This window comes from Zootoca vivipara, chromosome 7 (genome assembly GCF_963506605.1).
Source record: "Zootoca vivipara chromosome 7, rZooViv1.1, whole genome shotgun sequence".
In the NCBI taxonomy this organism is placed as follows: Eukaryota; Metazoa; Chordata; class Lepidosauria; order Squamata; family Lacertidae; genus Zootoca; species Zootoca vivipara.
Genome location: NC_083282.1, coordinates 67,407,983 through 67,428,936, shown reverse-complemented (window position 1 = coordinate 67,428,936; position 20,954 = coordinate 67,407,983). Strand labels below are relative to the sequence as shown.

At 41.3% G+C, this 20,954-nt stretch overlaps 1 protein-coding gene across 7 annotated transcripts in view; it reads right to left on the bottom strand.

The window, feature by feature from the left end:
• Window positions 1-7,004: 7,004 nt before the first annotated feature.
• Window positions 7,005-20,954, bottom strand: part of TOX2 (TOX high mobility group box family member 2) — a 220,867-nt gene continuing 206,917 nt past the window's right edge. For 5 of the 7 annotated variants that reach the window (XM_035123035.2, XM_035123040.2, XM_035123037.2 and 2 more), the window contains 2 exons: window positions 17,055-17,462; window positions 7,907-14,841 (listed from right to left, as the gene is read on the bottom strand). In XM_035123035.2, coding sequence (XP_034978926.1) covers window positions 14,659-14,841; window positions 17,055-17,462 — 591 coding nt within the window. In that variant the 3' untranslated portion in view covers window positions 7,907-14,658. The other 2 variants (XM_035123036.2, XM_035123039.2) reach the window with 1 other exon arrangement.

Genomic DNA, 20,954 nt, shown 5'->3' with positions numbered 1-20,954 from the left:
AAAGTGTTGTTACACTTAGGTCTGACTTGCATCTAGTTGGCCACTGTTAGAGCAGGATGCTGAGCTAGATGGGCCTTTGGTCTGATCCTGTAGGGCATTTCTTATGTGATTACCTTAAAAGCCTTAAATGGATTAGGACTTGGGTACCCTTCTCTCTTATGTAACCCCATGTGTTGTGTTCAATATCTGAGGCCCTTCTCCATATTCCCTTGATGACTGAAGTATGGTAGGTGTCCATGAGGACTAGGGACTTCTTGGTTATAGCATCAGTGCTCTCCAATGAAGCCTGAGCCTGAAAACTGAACTCTTCTAGATGCTTGGTGAACATCTGCTGATTTTTCTTTGTTTTGAAAGAGAGTAGGTACACGGTATCATAGAATTACAGAATTGCACAGTTGGAAGGGACCATGAGGAATATTTTCCTCAACATGGGCCTTGAACCCACAACCCTGAGATAAGCTTACCTTCCAAGTCCCGGACTGCAGAATCCGGGACCGGCAGCCATGTGACACTGGAAGTTGCGTCGACATAATAGCTGCAGTCCATGGTTTATGAGGAGGGAGTTTAATCCCGGGTCTCATTTTGGATGGTGTGCTAAGCCAAATTTGGCTTTTGCTCAGTGCAGTGTGGCAATAGAAAGGAGCAGGGAGGAGCAAAGCTTGTATCAGCATCTCTCCAGAAGTGTGCATGTTTGCATTGTTTGACTCACTGCACTGTGTGAAACAGGGCAAGAAATCAAAGCTAACTGGAACCCCAAAGTTATAGCACAGATTTACATGTTAGATTGGATGTGCAATGAAGCCTAGGATCACAGAAATGGCACAGAATACTGTAGATGAGTGTGCCAAACACTCAATGCTACTCTTCAGTAACATGGACACACTCATGGAAATAAAACAGTTCATGGATAAATATACAAAAGAAGTTTCCTTTCTTCTTTCAAAACTTTACCATCCATTTGAGACAGTCTAAGATGGTTCTGCTACAAGGAACATGACACTTGACTTTCTACTTGTAGTTCAATATCCAGCAATCCTCACTTTGCAAATGGTATAGCAGAGTTTGTACTGAGTTATTCTTAAAAAGAAATTTAGATTGCAATAACCCATTTATCAATGCATATGGAATGCTGCTGTGGTAACAGTAAGGACGCTCCCTACTGAATGTATCCATTGACCTTTATTGATGTTAATAATACAAGAAATCCCATGTTTTATAAAGGAAATCTTATGGGGTTAAAACAACAACAACTAGGAAGCAAGAGCAGACAATGATAACAGATCACAGCTCAGCCTTGCTCTGCTATGAAAAATAGCTGGACTCTATAGATATGTAATGATTTCTCCAAACCCTCTGTCTAATCTGGATCTGCTATTCTGGTGCTGAGCTCCATAGCAACAGAGCAGCCTAGGGACACAGACCAAAGCAGTCCATGTTGACAAGCTCCATGTCAACTTCGTCCGCTGCTTTTTCTAATCCTTTGTTTGCAGCCATTATGTCAACTGGGACAAGGAAGCCAGGGGCCATCCAAACAAACCATCTTCACTTGAAGGTTTGCAGAAGCAAGGGCTTTTCTTCTTCTTCTTTGGAAATATAGAAATAATGCAGACTAGCGTAAGAACACAAGAATGGTCCTATTGGAGATTATCAAAGGCCCACCTAGTCCAGCATATGGTTCTCAGAGTGGCCAGTTGACTCTAGGAAGCCCACAGGCAAGACCTGTCACCTGAATGATTCCCAGAAACTAGTATACAGTATAGACAGTATGCAACAATGGAGGCAGAACATTGCCTTTGTGGCTACTAGCCATTGATAGGCTAATCCTCCATGAATTGATCAAATATTCTGTTAAAGCCCTCCAAGTTGGTGACCCTCTTGTTTGAGCAAATTCCACACTCTAACTATGAATTGTTTGGAAAAGTGCTTTGCACTGTGTAAATAAGATGCAAATGATGTCTGCTTAAAATATATGTATATACTGTACTCAAGGATTTCAGTTTTTTTGCCCTGGCTGCAATTCCATCCATCTTTGATGTTTAAGCTCATGAATGGCTTTGGCTTAATGATAAGTTCATTACCAGACCATGCATCTCTATGTAGATTTTAGCTTCATATCCATGTTTTACTTCAGTAAATAGACTCTGCAGTTAACACATTTAATTGCTAGATGCATGAAATTCTACTGTGTCTGAATGTAACTGCTCACAGTTTTGTAGTAGCTTTTATTACCTTTCCAAGTTCCTGGGTTTTTTTACATTTAAAAAATGGGATTCGGATCAATAGCGGTAAAGGGAGGGGAGGTGTGATGCACGATTGCAAGCTTCACTGGCTATCATTTAGCACCCAAAGGGATTTATGCCTTTTTTTGCTTAACAGCTTTGTCTTCTGCTTACTAAGAATGGGGCTCCACTACATGGAGAAGGGTGCCCTTAAGAAAGAGGCTCTGCTATGAGGGTTCTGCTTGCCTGCTCTCCTGGGGCATGCAAGTGAATTTCAGCAACACAACCCTGGCCAGTCTTCTAGGAAACTTGCTTTCTGGGGAAGCTTTGCTAATCTGAGATCTCTGCAGCATTTGAGTGCATGTGTGTGCTGTTGACTGCTAGCTATACCATTGGCCCCACTTATTTATTATGGAATTTGTATTGTCAGCTATTAACCTATATATATAACCTATATATGCTATCTGAGTGGCTCACAGAGGCAGGCATTGTTTACCAGGTGCTGTTTCAATTTTTGTGGTGAATGAGGAGTCTTTTTTTGATGGAGGAAGTATGCTTCTTAATACCAGTTGCTGGGAATCACTGCTGTGCTCATGTTCGGCTGGCAGGATCCCCATAGGCATCTGATTGACCCTTGTGAGAACAAGATGCTAGATTAGATAAGTCTTTGGACGGATACAACAGGGCTCTACCTAACGTTGTTTGTAATGGGGACACTCAAGGCTGAGTTACTTATGAATCTCCCCTCTGGACTTTAAAAAAAGAATTCTTAAAAACATTGAAATACATTTTTATATTGTTTTAATTCTAATATAATTACCACTTAATGGTTATACTTTGTATATGTTTGGCTTCCTGTGTTTTATCCATATTGCTTTAATTTTTGTCTCAGTTTTTTATTTGGGGGGGGGAGGAGTGGGATCTAAATAAATATAACAGTAGTAGTAAATAAATAAATTTGAGTGAATGAGCACCTGCATATTCAGATATTCATAGGTCATGGCTGTGTCACACATTGCATTAGCAATGTGGTTGGGAGAGGTGGTAACAGGAGCCTGGAATTGGATTACTCCTGTGCAGGTATAACAAGTCATTCAAAACAATGTTGATCTTAACAGTCAGGCGGTTTTACTTGCCTTTGCCTGTCGTGCATCATGCTTTACTGACAGGCCTCTTATGAGCAAAATGTTTGTTTGCTAATAATCATTTGAAATTAGACTCAGAGCCTGGGAGCATATATTTTTGTGCTGCATAGCTAAGTCAAAAGAAATGAAAAATGGAAATAAATGTTTCGGACAATTGTGAAAATAATACTTACTCGGGGATGACCTCAGTGCTGCTTTTCTTTTTCCTTAGAAAGCTCAACTACAAAGGTTTCCAGTACTGGCAAGTAAAAAAAAAAAGGCTTGCAAGAAATTGATGTCAAAAAACCAGAATAACATTGATTTTATGTCAAAGTGACAGCATGAACAGAGCTACTTAAAAAGGGGGGGGGCTCAGTTTAATTACATGTCTAAGACTGAAACCCTGTACAGACTAACCTTTGATTTAAGCCCCTTTGAAATCAATGGGCTTACTTCTGAGTAAACATGTATAGAATTGCACTGTAAACCCTTGGTCATACTGAAATGACTAATGAACTTATTTTGATAGCTCTTGCTTTTGGAGAATGAGACACAACTTAGGCATGCTATATTAACTGTAGTCAAGTCACTCTTATTCTGACTCCTAGAAGACTCTCATACATAAATTCATCTGCATCCCCAAAGTGCTGGAGGGAGTTCAGAAATTGGATCGTACCTCCACCAATAGTGAGGTTATACTAGATTGCAAGAACTTTGGGCAATGGTATTCCAAGAAAGATGTGCGTTCATGTTTTGTAAGTTTGTTTTGTTTTCCCATTATGTCTGTTATGAATAGTTCTAGTCACTACCTTTCTTGCATTCACATATCTGTTTATTCATTTTGGTTTTATTTTAAGTCTGTATTTGTTCAACATTGATTTATAATTGTATGTGGTATATTTGTGTGTGTGCGCACGCAAGCACGCCTCTTGTTCTGTTGAAATCAACAGGGCAGAACTGGCTTATATCCAATTACTTCAATCTAAAACGTTACTGCTAAATTGAGAAAAGTGGGTTGTGTGGTAGCCGAAAAAAGACCAGGTACAGTGATCGCTGAAGAATTGATGCTTTTGAATTATGGTGCTGGAGGAGACTCTTGAGAGTCCCATGGACTGCTAGAAGATCAAACCTATCCATTCTTAAGGAAATCAGCCCTGAGTGCTCACTGGAAGGACAGATCGTGAAGCTGAGGCTCCAATACTTTGGCCACCTCATGAGAAGATAAGACTCCCTGGAAAAGACCCTGTTGGGAAAGATGGAGGGCACAAGGAGAAGGGGACGACAGAGGACCAGATGGTTGGAAAGTGTTCTCGAAGCCACCAACATGAGTCTGACCAAACTGCGGGAGGCAGTGGAAGACAGGAGTGCCTGGCGTGCTCTGGTCCATGGGGTCACGAAGAGTCGGACACGACTAAACAACAACAACAGTGGTACCTCGGGTAACAAACACTTTGGGTTACAGACTCTGCTAACCCAGAAGTAGTACCTCGGGTTAAGAACTTTGCCCCAGGATGAGAACAGAAATTGTGTGGTGGCAGTGCAGCGGCAGCAGGAAGCCCCCTTAGCTAAAGTGGTACCTCAGGTTAAGAATGGTTTCAGTTTTAAGAACTGACCTCCAGAACGAATTAAGTTCGTAACCAGAGGTACCACTGTATAGGCATCATACTTTCTCCCTGATTTTGGCAGATAAGAACAGTGCATTATTAAGCAGATGACCATATCTATCAGTTCATGCTATGCAGAACACAAGTAGATAAGGCAGATGCGTTGAATTCTCCAACTTGTGACTAGTGCTTAATTTAGAGGCTTATCAAGTTGATAGTAAGATTGCAACACAAATGCCCTTTTGTTTGACATGGGAGAAGTATGCATTGCCACCATGAAATATCAGATAAAAGACTAGTTCTTTGCCAAAAGCATAGTGCCCCCTGGATCTTTTTGGTGTTTTGGATTCACTTGCATAGGATTCTGATCCCAAACGGACCCAACCATATGCAGAAACCATTTCTTCTCTCAATCCACCCTTTTCAGAAAATCCAAGGATGGCAGGTTTCAGCAAAGGATGAATTCACTGCATTACGGGAGGAGGAACACCATAGCTCCGATTTTAGTTATCAGGACATTAAAACTGCAATTAGAAAATGACCTCAAGTAAAAAAGGTAAAGATAAAGGACCCCTGGACGGTTAAGTCCAGTCAAAGGCGACTATGGGGTTGCGGTGCTTATCTCGCTTTCAGGCTGAGGGAGCCGGCGTTTATCCACAGACAGTTTTCCAGGTCATGTGGCCAGCATGACTAAACTGCTACTGGCAGATGGAGGACCGTGACGAGTGCCAGAGCGCATGGAAACGCCATTTACCTTCCCGCCGCAGCAGTACCGGAAAACTCTCTGTGGAAAGTCTGTGGACAGTTCTCTTTCACTCATGTGCATCACTATAATTTCCCAACTTTTCTCTTTTACTTTAATTATTTCCCTCCATCTGGGGACAAACTCCATAGCTTTCTCCCTAGTTTGCATGTGTGTCTGTTTGTGACCTTTGGACCATGCATGCCTTCTGCAGCCGTCCTACTAATGTTGGAATAAGGGCAGATAGAGCTCATCAACTTGGGAAGGTAGCCCCTCTAGGATAAGGCAATGCTAATCCTGAAACTATGTTGCCTTGTGGGATATTTTCAGGAGAAGAAAAGACTAAGGAGTAAACCCTACACAAATCTGGTGGAGTCCCCAGGACAGTTGGATGGTGTCTTGTATGCCTCCTTCTGGCAACTCCTGCTGCCCAGCTGGTGCCAAACATATTGCTCTACTTTCATTTGGAACACATCAGTGAAGTTGGGAGGGGGGCAGTCTGGTCGTCTGGGACAGGCCAGGAGCTCCATACACACTGCCCAAGCTTGTGTCACAGAGAGATCATTTCGGTGCTGCCAACTGGTTTGATTTGACTGGAGTGTCCCGGAGGTGCGCTCCATTGTCTCGTGAGACAGATGGAGGCCAACAAAACAACAATACTGGAATTCCAACAACAGTAGGGCAAGGGCTGCAGAACCTTCCAGCAGGGAGGAGATATCTGACATAGGATTTCCTTTCCAGTGTCAGACCTCTCACCCCACCCACCGCACCATGCTTCCTTTTTCCTCCTGGGATCACAGCATTGCAGGACCACAGGATTTTAGGGCCCCAGCTAATGAAGCAAAGAACACTGGCCGTTCTTAAGCCTTGCATTGATCTTGCATTTCACTGTGCAGCTACATCATTAGTCACTCAGGACTTGGCAGCACAACCAATGGAACAGTATTGTGTGTCTCCGAACAGTTGGCACTTCCATCACGGAACCGACACAACAGCACCTGTGTGTGTTCCACAAAAGAATGAGGCTGCTTTCTTTCTACTTTTCGTATGTTTTATTATAAAGAAAGGTAAGATAAGCATTGTGAGCAAAAATGTGCAGGTACTGCATAAACAGCACCACAAAGAAAATAAAAAATAATAATTAAAAAAAACCCATGGAAAACGCACTTTTCATAAACTGTAATCTGCTTTCTAATTTTTTCATAAATAGACAAAAATCCTTGTCAGCAATTTTAAATAGATGGACATATGGCTGAAAAAAATATAATAATGCCATATAACATGGATATAAACTGTCCATTTCTTGCTGTACAAATAATAGAAACGAGTTTGGCAGGTTTTTTTTTTTTGTTTCTTTTTATACACATCTCCATTCTATGTATAACTAAAAAAATGTGCTACAATTAATATAAAATGCTTTTACTATAAAGTAAACTACTAATTTCTTCCACAAAAAAATCTTAAAGATGTCTTTAGCACAGTTCTAAAACATTTATTAAGCTACTTACAACTATCCAACAAATTATATTTTTCATGGTCTTTTCACATTGTTTCCCTCTCATATTTGCACTTCTGCTTCCCATCTGCTCTGTCCACCTAACCTCCAAACAACAGGTTTTAATTTTTAATTTTTAAATTTAATTTTTTTTTGCCAGACATCTGAGGCCTTTCGCATGTACAATATTCACAACAGACTTCACATTTGTCTTGCACAAAGGTTAGTGCCATTTAGCAAGTCATCGAAAGAGTGTCTTCTCCTGCTGAGCCAAGCCTAATGCCTCTGAACAAGCGCAGCGCCCGGGTCTGTGCTGAATCTAAAAAGCAGTTCGCTAGGAAAATGGTCCATAGCTAAGCTGGTGGCAAGCAGAGAAAGGAGCACGGGGCAGGCAGGTGGGGTTGGGGGGGTCCTTTGTAAATTTTGTTCTTTGTGATTTATGCAAGGTTGGCTTCCATGTACAATAGGACTTTGGAGAAGAAGGAGAAAGGGAGGGAGGGAGGAGGAAGAGGAGAAGAGAAGGAAAGGAATAAGCTGCTCTCAGAGCCAGGATATGAAGCCAAAGGCGAGGTGCTCTCTTGCCCATGTGACTTGCTTGATGCCCATCTGGGTAGCCTGTATCACAGACCCTCTTAAATGTCCTTCCTTTTCACCTTTGCAGAATGGAGATGTCAGGGTTTAAGTGAGGTAGAGTGACTTGTCCCTTGGCAGCATGCTGTAAGAGAAACAAAAGGAATAGGATGGGTGAGATTGTGAATCATAAAATCATAATACAACCACAGGCTAGGAGGTACATCTAGATTATATTCCATACTGGTATATAGGTATATATATTCCCTACTTGCTATATACTGTAATTGCCACAAACTGGATTTTTAAAATGTGGGATACAACTATCCAAGCCTATTTGATAGCAACATTAGGATCACCTGTGCTTGTAAATTAAAAATAGATGGGAAGGCAGATTAAAGGGCAATCCTTCTTTCCTTGGCTTGAAATTCATAATGATTACAGAGATCTTAGGTGCAAAACACAAGAATCAAAACCAATGGGATGTATGCTGTTAAATCTAATGCAAATTGAAGCGGCACACTGTGTCTTCGAGAAAGGATGTTTTAAAAAGTTGCCCTCTCAAAGAAAAGAAGCAATTTCTTTTTGCCAGATTATGAATAGCCATCTCAATCAAGGTGAGGGACAAACACAAGTGTCAAAGTAATGAAAACTCGTTATGTTAATTTAATGATATCTATCTATTTATCTTTTTGCCAAACCATGAGGATGAGTTCAACTGAGACAAAAGTGGGGTAGGAGAAGAAGAGGCTACAAGGAAGTAAAAGATTGGGGATTTCAGGGCAATTTAAGCCCCCCTCACTTGCATGGCTTCTTAGCTCTTTTGTTTTTAAACTGGACCCCTGCTCCCCATTACATAACTTTAAATTAAAAAATTCCTTCCAGCAGCACCTTAGAGACCAACTAAGTATGCCATTGGTATGAGCTTTCGTGTGCATGCACACTTCTTCAGATAAACATGGAATGCACACGAAAGCTCATACCAATGACAAACTTAGTTGGTCTCTAAGGTGCTGCTGGAAGGAATTTTTTAAATTTTGTTTCAACTACGTCAGACCAACATGGCTACCTACCTGTAACTATAACTTTAAATAGATTGGCCCATAACTGTCACTCCAAATTTGGCCCTCTGTGGTAGCTAATATTTGCTGGTTTGTGCCCTGGAGATTAATCCTCCCCTCAAAAACACTGGAGTAGGAATAATGAGAACAGAGCGAAGTACTTCACTGATATATCCATTTGCAAAAGTAGTCAGCATCCTATCATGTCCATCACATTCTCTCTTATAATTCACTTATCTGTACTTTTTTATAAGCAGCATTTAAAATGTTCTGTCTTCCTATCCTCAGCAAAGATTTAATACGTAGACAAAGTAGTGAGGTCTTCTAGTACCAAAACTTCATTAATTTTACAAACTACTCTGCCAAACACATTACGGGCATTGCTATAAATAATTGAATCCAAACTAAGTGTGCTTGCTATGTTTTATCTCTCCTTTCTTACGGTGTTTGTTCACTTACTCAAGTGATTTGGAAGACTGAATAATTTGGAATGAATCTTCCAGTCTCCATCATGAATTAGTGTAGTCTGTTTTTGTTTGGACAAACTGACTGTATGCAAGTCAGCAGGTCTGTGTGATTTGCTTCACAGACTAATGCTCTGTTCAGGCTGCTTATCCCAGAGTGCTCCCATGACCACTCTGGACTAAAAGGTTTAAAGAACACAGCCTAAATTACAAAGTTTGATTAAGATGCCCAGAGAGCAGATCATACATGGTGGCATGGAAGGGTAAACAATAATTAACTGTGAGAGATGAGAGCGGCTGACGATTATTCAGTGGTCTAATGTCTGATAAACAGAGAAGAAAAATAAACACAGCAGTAGCCTTTAATGAGAAAAGCTCAGCGGTCGTGACCATTATTAGGCTGGAACAAGCCTGAGTAAAGTAACAGAGCAAATATTGATGGCAAGGTTCTAAGATCTGCTGCTCAGATGCTACTGCAGTTCAGATTTGGCACTCAGTCCTGATAGTGCTGAAGCATTTTCACAAGAAGCTCTGAGGATGCAAAAGAGGAAACTGCATCATATTGCAGGGGGTGGAACTCTCCATGTTCCTGTAACAAGCAACAATCTCAAGTAGCAATGCATTCAAACAATGTCCTTCCAAAGCCAATATCTGTGCCTCACCAGCTAGGGATGAGATGCTACTGTTTAAGCCGGGCATCCCCAAACTGCGGCCCTCCAGATGTTTTGGCCTACAACTCCCATGATCCTTAGCTAACAGGACCAGTGGTTTGGGAAGATGGGAATTGTAGTCCAAAACATCTGGAGGGCTGAAGTTTGGGGGTGCCTGGTTTAAGCCTTCAAAATGTCTGAAGCTTTATGGGTCTGGTTTGCTCCACTAGATAATCAGAATCTACAATAAGTAGAGTAGTCAAAGCAACTTTTGTGCTATTTGTGCTCACTAATTATATGATAAGCATGCTTCAAATCAAGGTTGCAAGGTGTGTGTGTGGATGGCTCAAAATTTCTGCAGACCATCCATACCACCTCTCTTTATATAAGCCTGCACTATGCTGGAGGTACATTGCAAAAAAACAAAAAAACAAACACCCTGTTTTTCACCAACATGATTTCCGTTTGTGAAGCTTACAACATGTTTTCATGAAACCATCCAACCCAAGTCCCAGCCCCTACAGAATCTGAACAAACATTTACTGTTCTGAAACAAAACGCAAAAAGAACACTAATTAGGAAGGAGGCTGGGTTTGCTAACTTTAGCAAGGTAGTACGGTCTAGGGCTATAGCATCCGAGAGCATATGAGAGGCATGTTGCCATTACAAATATTTATTGAATAGCCAAGTGCATTTCCTACAATTATGGAATTAAACAATTGTACTATAGTGCCATTCATTTCCCCCTGAATCCCATTATCAAAGGATTACACTGTGCCTATCATCAAATTGACCCAAGCCCACTGATTCTGTCCAAGGTGTACTGCCTATGTTAGACCTTCACAACAGACGTTCAAATTATGCTGACTTTGAAAGAACAACAGTGTGTTCATTGAAAGCATCAAATATTACGAGAAGACTGGGAGCACGATTCGTCCAGGGGTGACATTTGATGCAGACTGTCATACACTGTGAGGGAGGCCAGAATCATCAGCAACCCCCACCCTCTGCCAAAAATATATATATCCCACACTGGAATTTTGCTGCAGAAGTAGGTTCACCTCATAATCTGCTATAATGATTTTCTGTCATCCTTAGCCTAATCTGCATGGCTTAAATATGATTTTCCAGGAATATGAGATAAAACCATGAAATCTGACATTTTCACTGTGACAAAGGCATGAAATGTGAGCGCTTTGATCATGAATGGTACGGGGCACTGTACACACAATACTGCATATTGCCAGAATGCCAAGAGCTTGTTTTCCTTCCTTAGAGTGGCTACCTGCCTGCTGCATTCATGTTTCATTAGGGTACTCTAGCATTCTTCAGCATGCCAATATGCCTAAATAATGCAATTTTTATATTGGGTTATATATTATGTTGATATTAAGCTATATAATGAAGCTGCACTAAAGAGAGGCTTCTAACTTACATCAGCCCCCAAACAGGTGTCTCATTACATGACCTGCCCTCTGAAGTGTTAATGTGTGACACACACACACACACAAACACAGACACACGGGGGGGGGGGGGGGAGAGAGACTGACTTACATGCAATGTTTAAAAATCAGCCCCTTTTTGCTGCATCACATAGAACCAATAGAAACAGCAACATTTTGGAACGTCCTGAATGCCAAAAATGCTTGAAATTGCTTATTTGCCTCCTACATTATTATAAAAATAACACATCACACCGTTTCTTCCTACTGCAAAGTACTATTTATTCCACAGCAAGTTCTATGTGGATACGTGTAGTAGGAAGGACCCAAACAAGCATTTCCTCTACACAAGTTCAAGAAGCATTAAGCACTGGCATTTCGAAAAAATTATGCCTTCTCTTGAACTTTCCAGATTATTTAAGGAAAAACACTTCCCCACTCTTTGTAGGAAGGGGCCTTGAAGTCTGGCCTTCAATTTCCCAAATTCCATTTCTGCCTAATGGAGGTGAAGGTGGGGCAGCCTTGTCTCAGAAAAGCATCTTTTGTCACTTTACCTATTTGTCTGGTCCTTTAATAATACAATAGATAAATGTGCACTCTGGTGCTGGAGATGGGAAGGCATACAATGGAACTTAAGAAAAGGAAAAGAAAGAAAGAAAGAAATTCCAGAGTGTCTCCCCCCCCCAATCCCTTTTTGAAGGAAACAGTTCGGAAAAGAGAGAGAGGAAGTGGGTTAGCAATCTCACTTGTTTCTAGTCAATCAGAGTTGTGCTCAGCAGCTTTTGCTACAAAGCGGAGAAATGAGTTTTTGTTAAACTCTGTCTTGGAAGAAGGATGTATGTCTGACCCAAACACATTTGGTATACGTCCACAGCGGGCTTGTGGCTGAAATGATGGGACACCTGGATGGATGGAATCATCCTCTGACTAGCAGGGGAAAGGTCACATCATGCATTTAAAGCCATAGTTTCTCCCACAAAGAATCTTAGGAACTACAATTTCCAGCATCCTTTGGGGGAAGCCATGCATTTTAAATGTGCATTAAATGTACATAGTGTGGAATGTGGCATGTCTTCAGCAAGGGTCTTTCTCAGTAATGCAAAATGAGACCTTTTCATTTGGGATCTTACATATGAAAAGAAGAAGAAGTTTGTCCCTTCTTCTATATCCCTGGCTATAATTTAAAATGTTGGCCACTATTTTTCTTTTTTTTAAAAAGGTCAGTATTTACCTAAAAATTTTCTTTAAACAGTTAACATTTGAAAACAGGGTGCTCAGTTCCTCCTCTAAATGCCAACATTTAAACACTATCCAACTTTACAGAGCCAAGTTGTAACACTTTAGGCCTTATGTGTACAGAACTCTTTTGCCACAGTACTGGAGACAAGGACAGCAAGAAAAACTTTTCAGGCTTCCCCTGGAGGCAGGGTGGGGAGGTGGGGTTTACATTCACAAAGAGGACACTACACTTGAGGGGGGGGGGGAAATCCCTGCAGCAAAGCAGCTTCAAAACAGACAGAAGTAATCCTAAGGGACCAGTACAATATTCACTTGTGCTACAGAAAGGATGGGAGATGGTCCCTATGCAGAAACTCCACTGGATGACCACAGAGAGTAGAAATGAATGCTGTATTTCTGGATGGAGTGATGCCATAGATAAAGCTTGAAGTTTCAATAACATATTCCTGTCTTCTTAAACAAAACAAAGCCCAGTGCTTAATCCACATTGCAACTGAACTATCAAAGCACCTTCCAGGGAACCTTGGGAATTGTGGGGTTCTCCCCCTTAAAGGTACTGAGAGAGTATAAGACCAAACCGTTGAACTGCCTCAGAGAACTGTGGTTCTCAGGATCCTTTATGAGATTCTTTATTGGAAGCAAATGACATGTGCCAGTCAAACTGGTATATGTTTGCAATGATACACAGCTGAAGGGGGAGGGGGAGGCTAAGCTTCCCCTTCTGTGCATTTCTACCCACACAGCAATACATGAAAATAGATGTGTAGCCAATCAGTGATAAGATCCTTATTCTCACAAATCAAAGATGAGATGATAAACATGGATTTTAGCTACACTGCTTTAATGGACAGAACCGAATTATTCTTCATACACCAAAAAATGCTCTGTACATAGGAAGCAGGTATCAAGAAGAATGGTTCCTAATTGGCTTTCCCCATGCCATGATAGTATTCATTATGCAACGAATCACATGATATCGTGCTGTAATCAATGCTTCCTGTTCTGACTCAGGTGTCTTGTGGGTAGGAAGCAATGGACTCAACATTTAGCTCAGCCCTACATTTTTTGCAAATCATAAAGAAAAATCACACTGCACATGCTCAGAACTAGATGAGCACCAGCAGGATGGTGACACTTTGTATGGGGATTCTTGCTTGTATACTGAATGAATTGTTGATGCAATCATGTGCAATTGATTGCTTTTTTTAAAAAAAAAGCCTAGTGTTGCAATGCATTCGTTCATGTGCATTACTTAAAGCAGGGATGCCGAGCCTGTGGACCCCCCTCCCAATATTGTTGGACTACAACTTCCATAATCCATTGTCACTGGCCCAGCATGCCAGGGCTGATGGGAATTGGAGTAGAACAACTTCTAGAGGGCCACAGCTTCCTCACCTGATTTAGATGGAGGAGAAAATAATGGGAAACAATGGAAGGTTGCAGCAAGAGCAAACGACAAATTCTGATATTAATTCTAGAAACTATGAACATTTGGAAGGCAGGAAAGTAGAATACTAGGCACAGCTGATCCACAGAAGATCCGATAAATTCATTTGTTTCAACCCACTTGGGAAAGTACCTACTTCTTTCTAGTGAGCGTTTTCTAGTAACTCTAAAGAGTGAACTGAAAGCATTGAAAACCAGCATGCACACGTGCCATTTGGTAAGGGAAAAGATACAGATGTATTACTACTTTCAGCTAGCAGAAGTTATAGAGGGCTATGAGGAAATGCAAAAGCAGAAACCTCTGGGTGCAGATGTGCTCAATCATCATGCCTTAATTATTCAATCCGATATAATCGGTTTAAGTATCACATCACATATCCACATGAGTTCTGACCATTTTCTTGGTACAAACTCATAAAAGAAAGGACGACTAAAGAGAAGAGTTGAGTTTTTGTCAAGTTAGCACTGGGCCACTTTAGTCTGAAAACACAGTTGTTCTGAAGACAAGATAGCATTATTCCTTAGAAAGGTATTAAACAAAAACACTCATGCTCAAAAACAAGTATGAATGTTTTTGAAACATCGTGCTTTGATTACTTCCATCATTTAGACTGCCCTCTAAACATGCTGAAATTTCTTATTTTGTCTACTGGCCTGCAGTGGTTAATTCCGCACTCTCTGCTGGGGTATTCATTGTCCCACTCGGTATTTCCTGGGGGGTTTGATGCAGCAGGTGATCGCGGCCCAACACTGTTCTGAAACTCAGATGACATATGTGAGAAGTCCTAAATGTGGAAAAACAGAGGAAAAGAAAATGTTATGAAGCAGGATATGGGCAAAACAGTCTGGCTTTACCTATAAATTCCAAACAGAGTCCCAGCTGAGCAAAGTGCTTAAATGTCTGGATAGCAATAGGTTCAAGAACTTAATTTAAATCAAGACCAAAGTGAAAATGTACAACAGGATGTTTATTCTCTAAAGAAATCAGCTGCTTTCTTTCTCTTCCTTGTTTTACAAGGTCATGTTTTGAGAAAAATTCATTCCATATTTATTGCCCATATTATGCACAATGACACATGCTTTTGCCTGCATCTATGTTTTTGTTTTGTTTCTTTGCAATCATAACCACTTTCCCCAAAAGAAATGTGTCTCTCACTGCTCTAAGGCATTAAAGTAGTTGAAGTTAAAGTAATGTGGTGAGGAGAATCTTTACAAGCACTGCTGCTTCATCCGATGACACATTTTTGACTACAAAAAGCTTGAGAGACAGTCTAATGAGAGATGCTGTTGCAGATCCTGGTGTATGATTTAATCATAATCAAATGAACAGCATCTATTAACTAGGAAAAGATGAGATCTGAACAAGGAATTCAAGCAACAAGGTTTACAAAAATTAAGCTTTATTTGGGCCAGTGATGCAAAATACTCCATTTCCAAGTTCACCTACTTTAGAGCTCTTCAACTGACTTTAATTAGTGTTAGTTCTACTTCACTATAATTATTTTGAAGCCGGTTTGAAGATTTTGATCTAAATTACTACGTTGCAAACTACCACAGTGATAAACCATGACAAAAATGTTCATATTAACAGATCACTTCTCACTCTCAATCCCCAAAAGAAAGCTAGGAGCATTATGCTATTATAATATTCAAAATATTGATAACCATGATGTGACATTTCAGAAGGAAGACTTTCAATAAAGCTATTTCTCCCCCTCCTCCCCAATTGACATCAACCAGGTGCAAATACAAGGCAGCTCAGAATCCAAGGAAAATACTAACTCTGAGTAGTTCAGGAACATGGAAGGTTCTGCTCATATAGGTCCATGTATCCAGGTACCTATATGACAGATGTCCAGAACACATAAACTATAGGGAAACTGCACTGCAGATTCACCTTTGAGCTCTAAATAATAAATGCACTTAATGAACAAACCCACGCACTTGAAAATGAGTGCCATAACTTTGAAATGCTTTTCAGTACAGTAAAAGGATTTCTGACTGCCGAAGTCTCCATTAGTTAGCACAGCAGAAGCAATGTTGAGCTTTTGCCACTGGTGCTTTGGGGTGCCTGGCTAATATATTGCTCTATTTTGGGGCAGTATATAGAAACCTCCCGCAACAGGGTGGTGCATTTTATTAGAGGATTCAAATTATTGCAACCCAGAAAGTAATGACAATTAATGACCTTTACGTGCCATTTGAAAAAGTAGACTTGGGTATGCCAACTTGATGTGATTCAGGAGGTTCGTGATGGGTAGCCCCTTTGAAGATCAGGGAAATTATGCTCTGGGATGTGTTTAAGCCTTTTCTCCAATGCCTTTCCCCCAATGTAAATCAGCCCACACTCACCAAAAATTGCTACTAGCTAAACAAGCGGAAAAGATAGCAAAAGATGCTATTCCTGCCTTTTACCTCTTTTGGAGCTAATAGCAGTTGGAGGAAGGGTAGCATTGATATGGGGGGAAAGGCATGGGGGGAAGGAAATGCTGAAACAGTGGCCTTGTTCACACATTATGGTAGATCATAGTTAATGGTTCATGATGAATATGTGTTATCTCACTATCTTTGCTCCTCCCATGGGAGAAACAAACCATGAACTTTGGCTTAGCGTCACATCCAAATCAGGGATCATGCAACCAAGGTTTATTCTAGGGGCTTGCTGACCACAGTTTGCTTGAGCAAAACAAAACCACAATTCTTGCCGGGGATCGTGGTTTGCTTTTCCAAAGCATTAACAAGGACAAACAAAGAAGAGCAGCAGATTTGTGATAAATTGTTAACTGCAAGGGTGAAGTAGGCCACTCTCTTCCAAAGCACAATTTCCCCAATCTTCAAAGCACCCCAGTGGGAGCTGCTGATTAGCAAAACAAATAGCCAAGGGACACCCCAATCATGGATCTTTTGAGCATCGTGTCTAGTTCAGCCACAAGTTCGCAAAACCCAGTTGTGCGGAATTCATGGTTAAGAATCGTAATTTAGGGCTCAAGCCACTCACCTGCTGGCCTGGTGGTGAAGAGTTCATTGGGGACTGTACCTGTAGTGCCATGGAAGGAGACAAGATGGGTTGCTGTGGGACCTGCTGCATGCTGAGGGACTGGTTGAGGATGGAGCTCTGTGGGTGGTGCAAAGACAGCTGCTGATGGAGAGGGGGGCTGATCTGGAAAGAAGGGGGTGGCGAGGCACTGATGCTGGGCAACATGGGTTTGGAATTGAGGTTCCTGGAGAGGCTGGGGTGAGGGTGTCCACGGTAGCTCTGCAGGTCTGCTGGGGACAAGAAGGAGCCCAAGCCAGGATAGGGTGATGAGGCCTGTGGTGGCATTGTATACAAGGGCTGTTTCGGTGGGATCATTTTTGAAGGTTGGTTGGTTTGGGCACTTTTTGTCTCCCCTTGGTCAGCTGAGCCCTGCAAAACGGTGGGAGGAGGAACCACACAAACACACAGAACAGATTGCAAATGAAGGACGAGCCACTGAAATTAAGTACATGCAACTTTGACATCTGAATAACCGAAAGGCACAGTTCTCCTCCCCCTTTAAACTTTGCCCCTCCTATCAGAAAGGAAACCTAAGAACAATGATTTAACACGTATTTCCTGTGCTTGAAGTTCAATAACAGCTGGCCTAAATAAATAAATAAATAAAAATCACAATGGAAATCAATATGGCATGGAGCAGTGGCACATGTCATGCATGCAGAAGGTCCCAGGACCAATCCTTAGCCACTCTACTCTACTTGAAGGATTCCCGAGACCCCCTAAACTAGCAACTGCCAGTCAGAGTAGCCAATAGTGCCCAGGATGGACAAATCTAAGGCTGCTTATTAAATTAAGCTGCACTATCGACTCGTCAGTTGTTTTTACAATTATTGCCTTTTTCAAATTCACAACAATCACCATGGTGCTGCTGATTGATTAGTTGCAAAATGGGCAGCAGCATCTCAGTGGCCACCCAGTAAGTTCATGATGCATTGGAGAGATGAAATGAGGTCAAAACTTTTTTTAAAAAAAAAACCACACACAACACTTTCTACTGAACTACAGTGGCTTCAGAGTTGAAAAATACAGGGCAGGGGGGAGGTATCTGGGCAGTGATGGAGATGGAATAAAATGAAATAGAGGAGAATATAGCAATTTCTAATTCTGGTGGCCTCAGCATCTAAGTAACTAATGAAGGTGCCCCAGTCCCAAACTGAAGGATTGTTGGTGTCTGCTATCTTCTGTGCCACCTGCTCCACTCTGTGCAGGGATTTTCTAACATTAAAAAGTTACTTATTTATCTATCTAAAGCAATAGACAAGATTTTAAGGCATTTGCCAGCAAAGATAATTGGGTGATGGTGGGTTTTTTTTTTTTTGCTCTCTCTCTCTCTCAAAGTCCTCATTCCAGATTTATTTAAATATGAAAGTCACCTTTTAAAACTCTTTTTTTTAAAAAAAGCCCACAACAGTTATTATTGCTGCTTTGCTAAATGCGGCGAGATACTGCACCAATGAATTATATGCAGCATGAGCAGAATACCAATATCAAAATATCCAACCTTAAATACATTCAGCGCAGTTATGAATCTTTTTAAACACTTAAACCAATGAAAGGGACTCGGATTATTTCCTTTTTGACCTTTTTGCCACAGCTCTTAACCTTCAAGCATGGCTCTGTTAACTCCCCAGGCAACGTTCCTCAGTGCTCACTCCACAGCATGAAGTACATGTTTACCCCTATTTTAATTATACTGAAATTAAAATTATTTAATTTTTTTAAAGGGAAAAAGTAAAAGGGGAAATGTAATTCCGCACAATTTTAACTCACTTTAAAATTGCAGCCTTAGCTTGGCTGCTTGTATACTACTGATGCTGGGAGCTCTCCGTGGTTCTGAAGCGCTGTGCCTACTGCATAGGGGAAGAGTGGCGGCTCAGCAGTAGGACACATGCTTTGCAGGCAGAAGGTCTTGGGTTCAATACCTGGTTGAAAGAGACTCCTGTCTGAAACCCTGGAGAGCTGCTGCCAGTCAGTGCAGACTGTTCCGAGCTAGATGGGCCAATGGCCTCACTCAGTACAAGGTGGCTTCCTATGTTCTTGTTGAAGTAGGTTGGCTACCCATTCAGTTCTCTCCCTCACAACTTCAGCCAGGAGTGCCAACAGGGTTTTCTGGGCCCAGTACCCATGTATGTGGAATGGGCTTTCTGACACACATGCAAAAGTGTACAAGGATTTGCTCCGTGTCATAGGCAACTTTATGTCCTCTTCTGCAGGTGGAGTGGAGGGTATGGAAATAAATCAGTGGCCACACACAGAAACCATCTCTGTTTTTAAGCAGAGATTGGATGACCATTTGTCATGAATGCATTAGTTGAGATTCCTGCATTGCAAGACTAGATGACCCTAGGGATTCTATGTGTGTAGTGCATGAGTGAGGGGGTGGAATGAAAAGTTCTGGCTCTGCTCACTTTTGCTGACACCCACTTTCATTCTGGACCCATCCATTGCTGACATGCAGCTCCTGGAGGCTTGACCATGAGGACGAAAAAAGTCCTTTGTCCCAATATATATCTGTTATTCAAAGAACATGGTGACAGTGGCCATTGAAGGAATACCTATGGATTACCAGCACAGATTTTTTTTAATTTTAAAAAATAATTATTGTATCTCAGTGTCTCCTTTGTTCTAGCAGATAATAATTCTTATTTTCCTATTCCCATTGCCACCTAATCAGGCACACCATTACGAGTTATTGCTCCATCAGATGCTCTTTCTCATATTGCTATAATGCATCTATGTGACATCAGGTAGCGATAATTGTTGGCTCTGGCGCAGAATACTACTTCAGCACAGAAATGCTTCCATTACTATGGACAAGAAAAACAACCGCAAGGCAAATGAGCCACACTGTATACACGGCAACAGCCACCTACTGGATATATTCAGAAATACAAACATATTTACAGAATAAACCTGCCAGTCTTAGCCCTTCAAGGCCCACTCCCCAATTTCACTCAACTCTTTCCTTTGACACTCCATTTAACAGTATATTCTTCTTCTAAATAAATTTATATAAAATTCTAGCTACTTTTGCTCTGCTATGTCATTCATCAAAAGCCAGTGCCTAGTTTCCTTCCCTCTCTACAGTAGCAGGCCTAGTTCCCCTCTTTTCTTCCTCACATCCAGATCCTATTCCTTTGAACAGCAGCAAATGTTCCATGGGCTCTCAGAGGCAGTGTTTCGCTCTCCCTGCCAAGCCCATGTTTTGGGATAGAAGGCACTCCTAACCTCTAATCCTTTTAAATTTGAAAAATGAAGTCCTCCACTCAGTATATCAGATACTGAGAATTCACAACCTGCAGGTAGTACAAAATAATATGAAGCATATGTTAGGAAGGAGGGGCCAGTATGGCTTGCAAATTCTTTCAGGGCTTGAGGCAACAACAGAGGTCCATGCTTGCCAGCTTCAAATGACCTTAATGATCACATGAACAATTTTACTATCATGATTGTAAGTGCACAAATGAACTGACAACCATGTACAAATATATTTGATCCAAGATGTCAATCACATCTGTACGTTGATTGATCCCTTCTCCATCTTTGTTTCCTTAGAGGTAGGATCCTGCCCAACCTATTTTAACAAAACAACTATTCAGCATATATTTCCCACTGCTATGCCCTGGATCTAATGGAAGTCAACCTAGTGTACCATTCTCTTTTTAACAGTAGGCAAGCAGATGCCGCTCAAAGATACTGGCTGCATTTGGATGTCAGGTAAAGACTGAGTCAGAGCTTTTCAAACTGTGTGTTGCGACACATTAGTGTGTCGGCTGCAGTGTGTAGATGTGTCACGTGAATGCTCCCCGCACTCCTCCCAGGGCTGGAAAGGGGCTAGTTTATGCTCTGGTTTGCTAGTAA